General features: G+C 39.4%; 1 protein-coding gene across 6 annotated transcripts in view; it reads right to left on the reverse strand.

Annotated features, from left to right (window-relative positions):
• DHRSX (dehydrogenase/reductase X-linked) overlaps positions 1 to 15,984 on the reverse strand; it is a 160,625-nt gene that overhangs the window by 100,328 nt on the left and 44,313 nt on the right. For 5 of the 6 annotated variants that reach the window (XM_062628688.1, XM_062628687.1, XM_062628686.1 and 2 more), the window contains one exon: positions 11,768 to 11,836. The exons of the other annotated variant lie outside the window; for it this stretch is intronic. In XM_062628688.1, the coding sequence (XP_062484672.1) occupies positions 11,768 to 11,836 (69 nt within the window). The remainder of the gene's footprint in view (positions 1 to 11,767; positions 11,837 to 15,984) is intronic. 6 annotated transcript variants of the gene reach the window in all.

The raw sequence follows: 15,984 nt of genomic DNA on the forward strand, positions 1-15,984 counted from the left end.
CCTGGGGAATATAAACAACACTGAAAGCAAAGCGCTTGCCTTGCATGCACTGTGCTACCCCAGCTCATGCTCTGGAAACAGGCATGGCTGTGAAAGCTGCGTCGCTGGTGACCAGGCGGTGACTCTCCAAGAGTTTCTCTACCATGTTAGTGCAATGAATACAACTCCAAACAGCAAAATCCTGAAGTATGGAGTCACTCCAGTTCTTTCCCCAGGGACTCATCTACCCAAAGTCTGCTTAGGCATATACAGTAAACAACCAGCCAGCTCCTGCGCATTGTATTTTTTGGATATAATCTTATTCTCCTTCAAACTTATGTGGCTGTAACCTCTTTTCAGGTCCTTTTCTCTCTCCCTTCACATGCTTCTTCACCTTTTTCTACTACTTGTGTTGTTTTTCTCTTTAGTCTCCCTTTCCTCTCACTCTTTAGTATCTCTCAGCTTCATTTGGCTTATTAACTTGCATGTGAGTGTCTTAACTGTCTATTTGGGATAAAACCTAAAGCTAAACTAAAAAAGTATGACATTCAAAAATAAAATGGAATACTGAATGTGGTATTTATGTAGTGATTTTTTCTTCCATCACTCTGTCACCTCTATTTTCCTTTTATTTTCCCTATTTTCTCCCATTTTACCTGTTCAATTCAGTTGCTGTTTGAACACATATGTTAATATATTCTTTTTTATAGTATCCATTGCAGTAGGATGATGATTTGTATTTAACTTAAAGAGTAAACTATATAGAAAAAATATTATCTGAAATTAATATGCAAAACCTGAAATTAACCTGCAAAAAAGAGAAATTGTCATATTGCTTTAAAGAGGACCATTATAGAGTATTTTTTGAGTCAATGAACAGTTTACTGTCGGTAGGTAAATTTATACAATCCCTTTGAGACTGAATTCTCCTTATATCATCAGTTACATATAATGTAGCCTGGTGCTAAAAAGAAATTGAAGGAAAACCAGCACTAATCGTTATCCTCTGTGACTACCAGAAGATGGTGTGTTTCAAAAGGTCTCTCTGGGTGGTTATGATGGCAGCTTGTGGAAAGGGCTGGTGAAGCCAGGAAGCAGGGTGAGCACCACTCAGGTCAGTCCCTGCCAGGCTGCAGAGGACAGGGGACAGACTCATAACCCCTCTCTTTCCTTTCAGCTCCAACCTGCTCCTTACACAACTGTCCCCCCCAGATCACCATGCTGCACTGGATCCAAACTTCCCACAGCATATGCTTCTTACCATGGACTGAAGGAAATCAATTAAATTCCTCATCCTGGGCTCACTCTGCTGCCTTACAAAGTCACTACACTTGGGGCTGGTGGGTAGCACTCCTCTAGCTTAAGTGAAGGATTAGCCCTTTTACATCCAGCTTCTGAAAATAACCACCATACAAACACTTTGGAAGTACAAAAGCATGGCTTTATTTCAACATATTATCTTCAGATAAGAAGGTAAAATTATATTCAACAGACTAAGGATATTGTAATGGATGGGAACCTAGCTGAGAGTTGATTCCCTCTCATGACTGAGAGACATAATAAAGGATGTTGCTTGCCCCAGTATTCGGTAGAGTATATATGTTTATGTTCATTGTGACTGTTTGTCAGAAAGAGACGGGAAAACATAGGTGTGCAGCTGTTCTGTGACTCAGAATGGACAACGGTGGGATCATGAGAAAGTGCACGGTCCCATGAGTAAACACTTAGAGATCTGGCATAAAGCCAGTTGTTTTGATGAGTGTATAAAAGCAGGACCCTCTTGTGGCCATGAGAGAAACCTCACCTATGGGTGGACTCACTGTGTAGGAATTTTCCCAATTACCTGAGATTCCTGGCATCAGCTGCAACGGGGCTTCCCAGCTGGAAGTGTGTGCCTGGATGATGATTCAGTGGTAATTGGTGATGTATTTCTTCTTAATCTCCGTTCTTTCTATGCAGTAATGATTTACTGCATTCCTACCTTTCTTCAGTACTTTACTTACATATCTCTGATTTGCTTTATTGTACTTATTCACTATATATAGATGGATATTTACCTAATTTACATTAGTGTGATTGCTTTAGTGTGCTTATTTGCTTTAGTGTGCTTGTTTATTAAACTCTGCATATTATACAGCTAATGTGTGGTCACTTTGTGGTGTACCCTGTCTGTCAGCAGAACAGATACAGGTGCTAGATTTTCACACAGCCTAAGAAGAGTATTTCTGAACTAGCCTCATGAAGTTAACTTTGGCGCTAGCTATTTGCATCACCTGAAAAGTTATTCTTCATTTAAACAGAAAAATTACTAGGTAGCATCTGCACTGCAGACACCCACTAGAGGCTGTGTACCCTCAGCACCTGCCTGTATAGCTGGCCCATGAGGAGGCAGAAGGCAGGCCTGGGAACTCAGAGGGAATGAAGGACTTCTCAGCTCAGCTCCATCCAGCTCCCCAAAGCTGTTGCAGCTACATTGTCCTGCCCGCCTCCATACACATACACAGCTAGGATAGCCAGTTTGACCTAGCAGAGTTACTGGGTCCCTAATGCACCTTGGGTCCCAAATTCCCATCACTAAATGCAAACATGGGTCTAAATCCTCTACTTTTGACTGCACTCAGATGAAAAAGGAGTCCAGGCAGCTCGGCTCTGCTCACAAGTACAAGTTACTACTCTCTGACGCCCCTCCTCTGGCATGCCCTTCTTCCAACATGCAGCATACACTGTATGCTCTCTTCATGCATGACACTTGAAGACGGAACACGTAGAATTATGACAGTGATGTCATTTTCATTACTTGAAACTCAAGACTTATTCAGACTTAATCCCTACATATTACCATCTTGGTTAACACTAACACATAGATTTGAATCTGAGATTTATACAAAGAGTCATTGTGAATGTTGCAAGCAAAGGCAAATCAGTATTTTATGCCACTGAGAGGACACAAAGAAAAGGATACTGCTTTCTGAATAGCATGTTTCTAGAGATATAATTCAAGCAAATAAAAAAAAAAAAAAGAGAGAAAAATCTGTATTCTGTCTGCAGGACCAGCTGAAAGTGCATCTGGAGAGGCAAACACCATGTAGGTATGTATCACTGGTAGCTGTCAAGGTAACTACAGGATTATGATTCCAGACTAAAATATCATTTCATATATCTTCTAAGATGGCAGTCTTCAGCCAGCCATTTGAGGTCTTCTTATCTGAAGGATAAGCCTGAGTAAGATTCTCAGGAGAACTGCTCACTACGTTAGCCTTGTAAGACATGAGACAGTTATATGCCAAATAAACACACTCATATCTTCTCTATTATCTATGGCCTGTGTTTTCAAAGCATAAGGTCTGCATGGCACTGGAGATGTGCTTTGCATTCTGCATACAGAAACAAGGTCTTGAAGGAAATTTGAAGACTGCACTTAAACCGGAACTGAAGATTTAATTTTGCACCATCTCAAAGCACAAAAATCCCAAAACAGACCGACGGAAGGTAGGCTTGGACTCACATGATAAGAAGTGTTTTCCATAGGACATTTCAATTTTCTGGCAATTTAAAAAAAAAAAATTAAATCTGGTTTTAAACAAAATCTTTGCAAAATTCTCTTTAAAAAGAAAGAAATCCTTTATAGCGTGGATTTGCAAATCAACACAAAGCATTGATAAGCAGCAGCTTATTGATTCAAGAAGATTTTAAGGTCCAGACTTTAAAAAATATTGTCTTTGATAGTACTGTAGTCTGGGTCATAAGAAACCCAGCGTGAGTTGGAGGAAAAGCCTTTTTTCCGGATTGATCTGAACACAAACTACCACTTTTGGAGTTAATCCATTCTAGGAACACTTTCCCTGCTTTATTTTGCAGACGTTAAGTGCAAAAGTGTTTCTCTCTCTCTTTTGCTAATACACACACCCACCAAAACAGACACATCTTTAGAAAATGTCCTGTCATCATGAAAGTTGTTCCAATTAGGGCTTTATTTTTACATATATTTTATAAAATTTTTATAAAAATATAAAAATGGGATTTTTGCATGGATTGACTTTCAAGTGTAAAAAATAATCTAGGGGACAGCCTGCAGGGGAAAGGCAGCAAAATGAACTTCTCACAAACTATTAGTTCAGAAACCCCTAGCAGTCATGACGAAGTTTTGAACAGGAGAAACTGTTTTTTTTTTCCCCTTATATTGTTTTTTTCCTTTAATACATGCATATCTCTTCTTTTTTTCCCCCCGATATGTTATCAAGTTCTGAAGGAGAAGGAATTACAGACACTGTACAATTTAAATGAGATCCATGTTCCAGGAAGTTTAGTAGCTGTAAATTACTCAAAAAAGCTCAAGCGCATGAGCATAAGTAGAGTACGGTAAGAGGGAATGCAGAACAACAGCAAATCTTGTCCAGAACCATGGAGATCTCTCTCCCACCACAGGGCCACACATTTTCTGTGCTCGGAAGGCAAGGATTATTTTTCAACTAGGTCAAACTAAATGTTGTAAAGATGATTTGATTTGTCTCCTCAAGTCACATCAGTCGCATAGAGCTACTCCTCCCAAGCAGCCTGAAGTCAACAGTAATCTTGGTAAGAGGAGACAGTGGCAGACATAGTTTTAAGTCTAAATAAGGACTAAAACAAAGCTGACCACTATCATGGGGAAATCATTCGCATCACCTTGTCCAGAAATAGACTCAATAAAAAAAAAATCCAAATCCAGACATGATTATCAGACATTTAATGCTTCTCATGTTAGATGTTTTGCTTAATTCAAGAGTTTACCAATCTCCTTAGAAGTATTTCTATTTCTTCTTACAAGCAAGATTTTCTAGCACCGAGTACCAGAAAAGACTATAAAAAATGCTCTGGCATTACATGTTTCCTGCATGCCTTTAAATAGGCTGAGAAGGATTTCAAAGTACCCATTTGTTTGCTAATTTCCATTCAGATTCTGGAAACGTGGCAGAGACGTCATCAAGTATTTTTGAAAACATTTATTTGAAACTTAGATTTTAAAATTTAGGCCTCAATATAAAACATTTTAGCATATGCCCTGCATAGATAAAAATAACAAGAAGGGCAAGCTGATCCAGATTTACAGGCAATATTTTCTGGCCTTTTCACAGATTATTGCTTAGTGTTCCCACAATCGTTCCCTCTGTTTCCATAGAATACTTTACCTGCACAGATAGCTGGGTTTTTTTTTCCATGGCCCCAAAATTCTTCACAAATACCCGTTTCCTAAGACTGCATTATGGACAAATTATTGCTGTTTTCACCACATTCCATGCCCAAGAGTCTTTTTATGGGCAGTGTATGAACACCAATACAATTCCTTGAAGAGCTGGCAGTCTTGCACAGTCATACACAGTAATCTGTGTATGTTACAGTATGGCTGGACATGTTTCATGGTTTCATGTGGATTTGGCTGTTAGAATTTCATAGACTCACAGAGTTACAGGGTGGCTGAGGCTGGCAGGCAGCTCTGGAGATTGTACAGTCTCAGCCTCTGTCCAGATTCCTTTTGAGTATCTCCAAGGATGGAGACTCTACCAACTCAGCAAATTATGCCAACATTCAATAGCCTTTATGCTAAAAAAGAAAGAGTTTTCCTAATTTTAAATGGGATTTCTTCCATTTCAGTTTGTGCCCATTGCCTCTGACCCTGTCACTGGGCACCTTATCTCATTTAAGAACTGCGATATCTATTCAGAGCTTTGGTTCCTTGCCATTGAAAATTGGCCCTCAAAACACAAGTTAAGCATGGACATACTAGTGTTGGCCCTTCAGAGGTGCAGAGGCTCCTCTCTGGCTGTTCTCCCTCTGGAGCCTTGCCATACTACTGCAAGGATGGAGCTGGCAAGGAAAGACAAGCACTGCCCATGTGCTTAAGTAGATCACAGACTGTCGCTTCACATGCAGGTTACACACACAGCCTGTTAAGTGCTTCAAATACAGGCTCTGCTTTTCTCATGTCTACTCCAGGCCACAAGTTCTCCTTCCTCCCAGTAGCTAGATCCCTAGTGCAGAAGCCAATAGCATTTCCACAGAAAATATTACACTTGTTATAAGCAACTTAACTTCTAAAGCCCTACATGTAACCCACAGAAGTTAGGACTATATAAAGTAGATCTTGGAAGGGAGATATGAAAGCATTCCAGAGAGAAAACAAATTGTCTTCTTCTTGGCTTTGTTTTTCAGTGTTCGCTGGCAGTTTTCTTGAGAGCAGACAAGGTCTGGAAATAGCCCACGCAACCTGTCTGCAACTACTGCTACAGCCAGATAAAATAATGGTATGCTATGGGAGGTGTTAAACCCAGGAGCACCTTTATCCAGTCACTACTTGACATCATGGCTCTATAGGTACATCAAAGAGGATCAAAATCCTGTGAAAGGGTGAAATTGGAGATTTTCAGTCCTTGCTGAGGCAATTTAATTTTGAAATTCCCTTTCTCCCGATTGCCTGCAGTAGAGCACCACAATCAGCAAAATCCTAACCTTGGAGCTCCCGTCCCATTAGTCACACAAAGCTTTGGTGATTTACAGTCAGAAAATCATTTCAAGACATCCAAAAGGATCTTGTTATTCTGCCTACAGCTACACCTGTGCACTTCTTTGTCTCTAAATTTCAATTAGAAATAATTTAAATCTGAGAAAATCATGTTTCCTAGTGACAGAGCCTGTTAATGAAGTATGTTTCACATTTTCAGTGGAAATGGGAATTCAGGAAACTAACAGGCAGAGCTTGTGCCTGCATTATGAATACATTTTAAATTGGAAAGACTTCATCTCACTATCTAGATCTGCAGCTCATCTTTAACTCTGTGAACCATATTCATATTGCTTTTAATGTCTGAGTTACCACCTTGTTAACATAACAATTTCTAAGGTGTCATAAGATACACAAAAAAATGGGGATTCTCCATTGTTTTAAATGTCTGTAAGCACCAAGGGGAAAAAATCTTGTAACATGTTACATTGAAAGTCAAAAGGAGAACAAAAAAGACATGAGTAAGCAGGCTTAATGAATTTAACCATGTTTTGCATCAAAGTATTACGTAAAACCAACAGAAAAGTAGGACAATTGATTTGAAAACTATTCACCTAAATGATTTTATAAGAGGGCTGGGCATAAGTGCTATGAGCACAGAGAAACTGTATTAGCCCCTGCATTACTTTCTTAGACTCTAGAAAGGGGTCTTCCATCCCTTCAGCATGTGGAGGATCCAGTCCTTATAGACTTAGATTAACACATCCGGTGTTTTTCAAGATTCAAATATTTTCATAGGGCTTGAATATACCTGATATAATCTTAGTTGAGGCTACAGAAGGAAAAGAAATCTTAATGTTCAGGCAAGGTTCTTATACCCATCACCAAGAGACAAAGCAGAAGTGCTCTGCAGTTCCATGCAGGGACCTGCAAAGTGGCACACTGTCAGATTGAGACCTCTTTACTCCTCACCCATATCACCATCCTGTCTTTCAAGATGTCTTCATAAGCCTGGCATTAAGTTGTACAACTCTAACTTAGGGCAGTCCCTGATCTGCCAAACCTAAGTACTGGAGATAACACATCAGCATGAAAAAAGAAGCCATGCAGATGGAAACTGCACTATTATTTCTAGGAAACTCTTTAAACCAGTTCTATGAGTCTTTCAGCATCAGCAGTGGTAAAGAAAGGATATGCCAATGGCAGGATGTGGTAGAAGGAACAAAGAAGCCATGCCAGGTCTTGCCATAAGCTCAGGATGTTACGCTTTTACACCTCAAAACTACACCATAAAAGCAAATCTGACACAGCAAGGATAAACCCACACATGCTTACACACACACATAGAAAACACTTCTCAACCACGAATATTTTCTACTATTTTTGACCATTTGAATGATCACATCCATAACAACACCTTTGACATACCATGTCAAAAAAAAAAAAAAAAGTCCTAGGAGACAATTTGGAACATTTTAAGAAGGCATTGGCCTTGCTGAATAGCTTTCACAACTCTGGCCCATGTGCTGGGAATATCACCACTGACTCTTGATCAAAACCAAATCTAAAAGTTTGGGAACTTGGGAACTCTCAGCAGCTGGTTTACTCTAGCCTGCAGGGAAAGCCAGTGACAGTCTGGTACAGAGCAGAGAAACATGGATTGTTTTGTTAAAATTGGTGCCTGACATACAGCAAACATTAGCGGAGTTATCACCCATGAGTTATTCTGCAATTACACTTGGTACCTATCAGGTAGGTCACCCCTTCTTTGGGTAAGCTCTTCGATCTCAGACCTCTAATAACAAGGAAAGATCTTGCTCATTAGCAGGTTATACTGCAAAAGGGAGCAAGCAACCTTGTTATCACCTTATTCCCTGGCTGAGCCATACATAGCACAACCATCCCAAGGGAAAGCTCTGGGAAAAAGCCAGGCTTGTTGAATGCACGCACATTGCAGTGTTTCTAAGGTGCTATCATTCCTCCTACTGCTTGGCCCACGCTGTCTTGATGTGGGTCAGACTGTAAATGACACGATTTGGTTGCCACCATGCTAACCTCTGCATTCCTCTGACTCCGAGGGAGAAAGTCTCTCCTTCCTTTCTCACCTGGCTTCAAATGGAAGCCTCATGAATGCTGTGGATTTAGTGCTTAGTTTTATAATTGTGGTTTTATTTGAACTGCCGCAAAAATGCTGCGTGAGATTAAACACAGGCTTTTCCTTTTGAAGAGGTCTGTGCTTAATATGACTTTTACACCCTGTTTTCTCACTAACTTTCAAATTTTTTCTTCGAGTGTAGTTGCAACTCCAGCTCCTACACTGCTCTTGTGAGAGCCTTTCCTCAGTACTACGCTAAGTGATATTTATGCATAAACTTTTGCTAATTGCTGATTCCACTGGCATTCATGAACCTATGCTGGAATGAATGTAGCTTTCATTCATGTTTATATATTAGTTTCCAACATTTGTATGCTTGTAATCATTGGGTTAAAACCAGCTTTCATTTGCAGAGATGTAAACTGAGGGTAACTGAGGAGATAAGCTATATTATGTACACAGAAAGATTTTTTGTAGTATCATTGAGAGTTGAGTTTATCACAGAAACTTCCCAATCAATCAATAGAAGTCAGTCTGCTGCAGGTCACCTCTCAGGCTAGTTCTGTCTAAACAGAATCCAGGTCAGGACCTGCACTGCCCTTCCTGATGTGAACCTGTGCTCAGCAAGCAGGCAACCGTTGAACATTGCCTGGAAAGCACTCTCCTGATCTAACTAATGAACACACTAGCATAGACACACCCTGGGTAAATTACAGAGACTTACACAATTAGAATATCTCTGTGGCAATCCCTAGCCATCAACAATTTTCCCAGCCATATAATTGCTACTATTAACAACACAAGTTCCCAATTTAACAAATGGGAGCAAGATAAATGCCCACATCATTCTGGCTTCTCCCAGCTTTATGATTCAGAGCGTAGCAATCTGTTGCCCTTGGTCTTTTGGAAATAGTGGCCATTTGATAATTTCAATGACAATGCAGCACTTCTTCTGGTCTGCTCTGAATATCTGAGGGCTTTGAGTGCTTTATCATGGAAGAAGTTCTGATGTTCAAGAGAACTGGATCCATCATGGCCCAAGGACCTATACCTTATTCTCTTCCACTCTTGTGGACCCATGTCCTTCTTCACTCTTTACGTTTAGCAACAGGCAACTCAGCACAGAGACTCAAAACCAAGAAGGACACCTGAACAGTAGGTTGGAATCAGCAGGGAGAGGAATGAAAGAGGTTTCTGGTATAGCACTATGAGAGAGGATGTGTGGTAAGAAGAGGTGATGCGATATATTGCTTAGATTTTTTTTGTGTCCTTTAGCATCACTGTCTTGTAGGGAGATGGCTGCAACTGATTTCCTCTCCAGTACCCTACCATCTTTTGGCATTGACACTGGTTTATATGCCTCCAGCATGAGAAAAGAAGTTTCCTGCCACCCTGCATTCAAAATGTTCTCAGTCTTTTCTTCATGTCTTGCCATGTTGCTGCTGCAAAAAAAAAAAAAGGATCACCTGCATGCATAGCCTTTTGATTATTAGTCTTTATTCTCCTCTGAAACTGTTAACAGCTCATCAGCTGCTTCATAGGAATCACTTACATACACGCTTTGAAACTCACATGTCCCAGAAGTGTACATTATGTCAAGAAAAACTACTTATGCTTAGATAGCAGACAGAGCCCCAGACAGACAGTAGCCAAGACACAGAAGGCCCAGATCACCTTAAAAACTCTGTAATTACATTACACTGTGCATTCAACAAGCCTGGCCTTTTCCCAGAGCTGTCTCTGGGAATGTTTGTGCTATGTATGGCTCAGCCAGGAAACAAGGAGAGGACGAGGTCTCTTGCTCCCTTTTGCTGTCTAATCTGCTAACAAGCAAGGAGATTTTCTTTGTTATTAGAGATTTGAGGTCTGGATAGCAAACTGTTGGCAGCCACTCATATAGTTTGTCCACAGTAAAGGAAGGACAGCTATATTGTCCTAATCCTTCATCATGCTGGCTGCCCAGTAATACTGCTTTGGGTAGCTCTCCTTCAAGAGTCCAGTATTTCATATGGGAACAGTTTCTGTAAGCAGTTTTCTTCACACAGGACTGCTGCTCAGACTCAAGTGAACCCTTTGTACAGGACAATTCACTTGTAAGTCCAAACATCCCTCAATCGGGAAACAATTCTTGAAATTTGCTTTAAGGAAATTCTTGACATTCTCTTTCCATTTGTTTTAGGGCCAAATCTACCAGGATGTGAGATTACTAAACCCTCAGTCATTAAAATAAACTTCAGTCAACTTCAGATACACTTTCAGCTTCCTCAAACTGCCAGCTGTATCTTGACAAAGTTTATAACTGAGCATTAGAGCTTATTTCATTCAGAAAAACCAGGAAAGACTGGAGTGCTAGAAAAACCTATGATCACACGGCTGTGAGAAAATAAGACAGACCCGGCTTTATTCCGCTTCATGCAGGTCACGTGAGGTAATTAATTCCAAATGGTTTTGGTCTCTGTACAGAAACTTCCAGCAAAAGACTTAAACAATGTAATAATTACCTTTTTCCTTTCATGATCCTTCTGACTATACCTTAATTATGATGCTTTTAACTAGCATACATGTATCCTGAGGGTATGATGGGTGCACATTTAAGTCAAAAGATAAATCTTAATGAAAGCGGGTTTTAACACAATAATTAACTTATTTTGATCATCATAACAGTAATTATTAGAGGCACAAAACCAGAATCAGATCTCAGAAGAAGCCATGAAGATCCTAAATAGGATGGACTAGAAGCACTGCCCTATTATTTTGCCAAGAAATGATACATCAAAGTGGCATCAGTGAATCATCATATGCTAATAAGAGCTACACCCAGTGAATCCGAGATGGAAACATCAGATGCACTAACCCCCACCATAAACTGCAAATTATAATCACACAGCAGATAGTGCGCAATACACCTTTTCTCATAGTTATCAAGCTACGCTCTCCTTCTGCCTCCCCAACATGACTGGCCATGGGATTAAGAGAAAAAATGAAGAACTGTAAAAACATAGGATTTTTGGCTTGATATGAAAGACCCAGCTATTTTTAAGAAAACAGTTTCATTTTGTGAAGGATTATAAGCTCTCAACATCCTTTACTTTCAGGACTAGCTTCCCCAAAGTAAAAGATGGTCAACAATACACAAAGTGGGATAATGTAAGAAAAGGTGCCAGATGAAAGAGAGGAATAAAGTCTTCCTTAAAGAAAAGGATAAAGTATGGTACCTTTTCCAGACGAAGTTTCTTCTTGTATTTTCCTCACTGCTTCTTGGCCCTCACTCTCACTGTTTCCAGCTGTTAGAATACAGAAAATGGAAAATCAGTGACGCAATCAACCTAAAGACAGCAAATGTAAGCATGCTGCTATGAAGTGCTAACCACAGTGTAAAACCAGTATGAAGTTTTAGGTGAAAAAGCACTGTCAGGTAGAAAAGGTTTTGACAAAGGCTGTACAAATGCACTGCTGTTCACACAAGCTCTGCCTCCTTATCTCATTTATTCATACAAGATAGGACCAGGTTTTGTGACATTCAGCTTAGGTAAATAGTGACATTTGTTTGGCAATTTTTATAATAACTTATATCAAAGGAAAAACCAGAAGCACAAACAAAATATTGTGCTTGGTAGTACAAGTTAACTTTTTAAAAAGAAGTTTCACATTTTATTTATCCATCCACAAACATTTTCCATAGCATGACACATCAAAATACCTATTGCTTATTATCCAAATTCAATATAAAGAATGATACCTCTTACAAACTTAATGAAGGTGCCTTTTTCTTTTCCTGATTATATAAACCTCTGCCTTGGTTTCGGTCATGTTTTAACCCAAGCCAGTAACTAAGTACCATGCAGCTGCTCACTCACTCCTCCCAACCCACTGTGGGATGGGGAGAGAACTGGATTAAGTTAAAAGCCTCAGGTTGAGATAAAAACAGGTTTTAATAATGTAAATAAAAGTAAAAGACTATAATAATAACAAGAGAAAAAGAGAGAGATAAATAAAACCCAAGAAACACAAGTGATGCACAGCACAACTGCTCACCACCCACCAACCGATGCTCAGCCTGACCCGAGCAGTGATCAGCCTGTGCTGACCAACTCCCCCCAGTTTATATATTGGGCATGACATGCTGTGGTACGGAATACACCTTTGACTAGTTTGGGTCAGGTGTCCTGTCTCTGCTTCCTCCCCACTTCCTGTACCCCTCCTCACTGGCAGAGCATGAGAGACTGAAAAGTCCATGATTGGGGTAAGCATACTTGGCAACAACTGAAACACCGGTGTGTTATCAGCATTGTTCTCAGGCTGAAGCCAAAACACATCACTGATTGATTCCCCAACCCTGGACACATTCAAGATTTGGCTCGACAGCATGCTGGCACATCTATTCTAGGTCATGCTTGCCTATAAAGATTGGAATAGAGGATCGTTGAGGTCCCTTCCAACCTGGTATTCTATGATTTTATGACACTGTATCAGCTACTAAGAAAGCATTAACTATCCCAGCAGAAACCAGGACAGTTTCTATACAGGCTTTATCTTGCGCCACTTTACAAGCATTCTGTCCTCTCATTCAACTGTTAGCTATGCAGCCACAATTTCAGGTTTTCCACATTTTTTCTCTCTTTTTTTTACTAACAGTGAATCAGCTCTATCAAAGAGAAGAATCACATCACAGAATAAGCTGAATTTGGAAGGGACCTCAGGAGGTCATCTAGTTCAGCTTCCTGCTCACAGTAGTTGGTATCTGCTTGTATTTACTTTAAGATGTTAGAACATGCTTTATATTAAGCTGGATTCATTTGATCTCACAGCGAATATGTTCAAAAAGTGGGAGTATGCCCTTTGAGACAGATCATGCCATCCATAGGTTACACTAGATAAAGGCTCAGAGCAGTGAATGGAGATTTTTGGGACAACCTGACCACTTTGAGGAGGCAGGTTAATACTCTTTTGAGGATGGAGGTTTTGCTGTGCTTCTGCAGTAAAAAACAGTGATTTGCAACACATCTTTGTTTCCACGATATGCAAGAAGACTCAATATTTGCATAAACGTAGCCAAAAGAAAGACATTCAGCATTTCAGATACTGGAGAGAAAATAATCCTCACATAAAACCTAGAGTCATACTGGCCTATAACTGTTCTCTATGAATTCCATTAACTAGAGAAATATGTTGATCAGACTGACCAAGAAAGAAAGAAAAGGAAAAAAAAACAAACCCAACCAAACAAACACACAAAACTTCCCAAACCAACCAAACAAACAAACAATACCAAGGAGACATTTGCAGTATTTTCCCTTGCTGTTGTTTATTTTCCCCTTTAAATCAGCCTTGTACAGAACAGAAACATTCAGCTTGATGCTAATTTCTACATATAGATGCAGCATCCACAAACCAACCCTCCAGTGAAACCGCCATTTCTGGGGAAATCTGCACAGGGGTTGTGGGCAAGAGATTAGTTTTCCTCATTGTTTCACCTCAAATGATGTACTAGAGTAAGATTTCAAACTCAGCATGTTATTACACCAGAGAGAGTTAGTGTAGAAACAAAAACACTTAAGTGCCAATTCTGTGAAGGTCTTACTTGATTCCTCTTTCATTCAGCGCTCTTGATGCAGATAACGGACTTATTAAAGCCTCCAGTGTCTTGATTTAACTCTCAGTACGTTCACTTAATTTGTTCTTTTAAAAGAGCTTGTGTTCACAACAAATTTTAATATGCTTTATTTTGCTGTTATATAAATGGTTATTCATTAAAGCTCAGTGCTTTCCAAAAGAGCTCATTTTATTCATATTTGCATATTTTTCACTCTAGACCACTGGGAAAAAATAATTATTTTGCTGAACAGTCACTTCAGTTGTCTGTTTCCAGCCTGAATCAAGAGAGTTTGAAAAGCAGATTTTGAAACCTGGAGTATCTCAGTAAAAGCTGCTACTGTAATAGAGGCTTTTGAAATGCTTCTTTCAAAGAAAATCCTGTAAGAAAGAATAAATGAACAAATGACACTGAACACTGAACAAATGACCAAAATCCTTACATAAAGTTCAAAGACATGTATATTAGAAAGATACCATAAGACTATGAGAGGAATCTACACTTCTAAGTTAGCTTAAGGAAACCAGCATCCCCTTGCTGAGGATGGGTGGGAGAAGAAACGGACATTGCACTGTTGTACTGCCTCTCCTCTGGTACATCCTTCTGGGATCCTCTACGAAAAGTGAGTGGTAGGCATGAAAAAGAACAACCCCCTTTTATTCAGAATTAAAAAAACCCTCTTTTTTATTAAAACTTAAAAAAAAACCCAAACTGTTAAGTCACCAAACTAACACAATCAGGTTTAGGCTGGGAAAAATGAAAAATAGAAATAGTTTGTGTCTTCTTGATGAAGATGGGTTACTAAATGGCACAACCTTCAAGTACACTGGAGCACAGCACTCAAAACTAAGGAAGGGGACAGTTTACTATACAAGGATTAAATTCTTACCACCATCAACTGGTTTAGATCCTAAACAGTACATTTGTAGCGATTATTTAAAAAACTTTGTGACGCACAGGAGAATCCTTGGACTGGACTTTTTGACAATTCACCATAATTTTCGTAGGTTCAACACACCAGAATTTACCCATTTTAAATGCCATACCATCTGTAGCATAAGATTTGCCTACTCTGAATTCAAGTGGTTTGGACAGATGAATAGGCACAGGAAGGCAGACCATGCGTTTTACGCAGTGAGGGAATCTGAACAAAAGCTTTGAGAAAAAGGGATTCAATGTCTTGAGAATTTAGATCATTAAGTACCCAAAACCATAATAATCTTGCTTTTCCTGCTAGTTTAAAGTGTCTACTGGGAACACAAAATAGATAACAGTTGTCTCAAGAGCTGTTTATGCAAGCTGTTTAGTGCCCTATCTGATGTTTTTCTTTTTAGTCCCTACAGAACAGTAAAAAAGTTAGGTGAGACTGATTCAATAACATTCCTCAATACAATCAATTCTTAAAATAAAACTAATAACATTCAAGTCTGAATGGATTCATTTGTGCAAAATATCACTTTAATGGCATGAAAAAATCTAATTCTTACTAATACTGAAACTCATGTTGAAAACAAAAAGATGGAAAATATATTTAATAGAACTTTTAGTGAAAAACATTGACTCTCCTCTTCAACATTCATCTACACAAACACCGCAAGTCAAAGCATGTCAATCTAAAGCCACCACAGAAGCATATAGAAAAATTGTTATCAGCAGCAATAGGCTTTGGATCTTACCCTAAAGGTCAGGCTCTGCCATCTTAATCACTTAAGTAGATCCTAACTCTGAACGTTATTTCAGGGATTTCAACAGAATTATCACAGAAGATTGCTCAGCCTGAACAAGGATGGCAAAAGCACAGCTCCTAGAAATCCAGCACAGCTGGGAAACATTCATACT

The sequence above is a fragment of the Pezoporus occidentalis genome, unplaced genomic scaffold (genome assembly GCF_034315485.1).
Source record: "Pezoporus occidentalis ecotype Australia unplaced genomic scaffold, CSIRO_AGI_Poc_V1 ctg32, whole genome shotgun sequence".
Taxonomy (NCBI): Eukaryota; Metazoa; Chordata; class Aves; order Psittaciformes; family Psittacidae; genus Pezoporus; species Pezoporus occidentalis.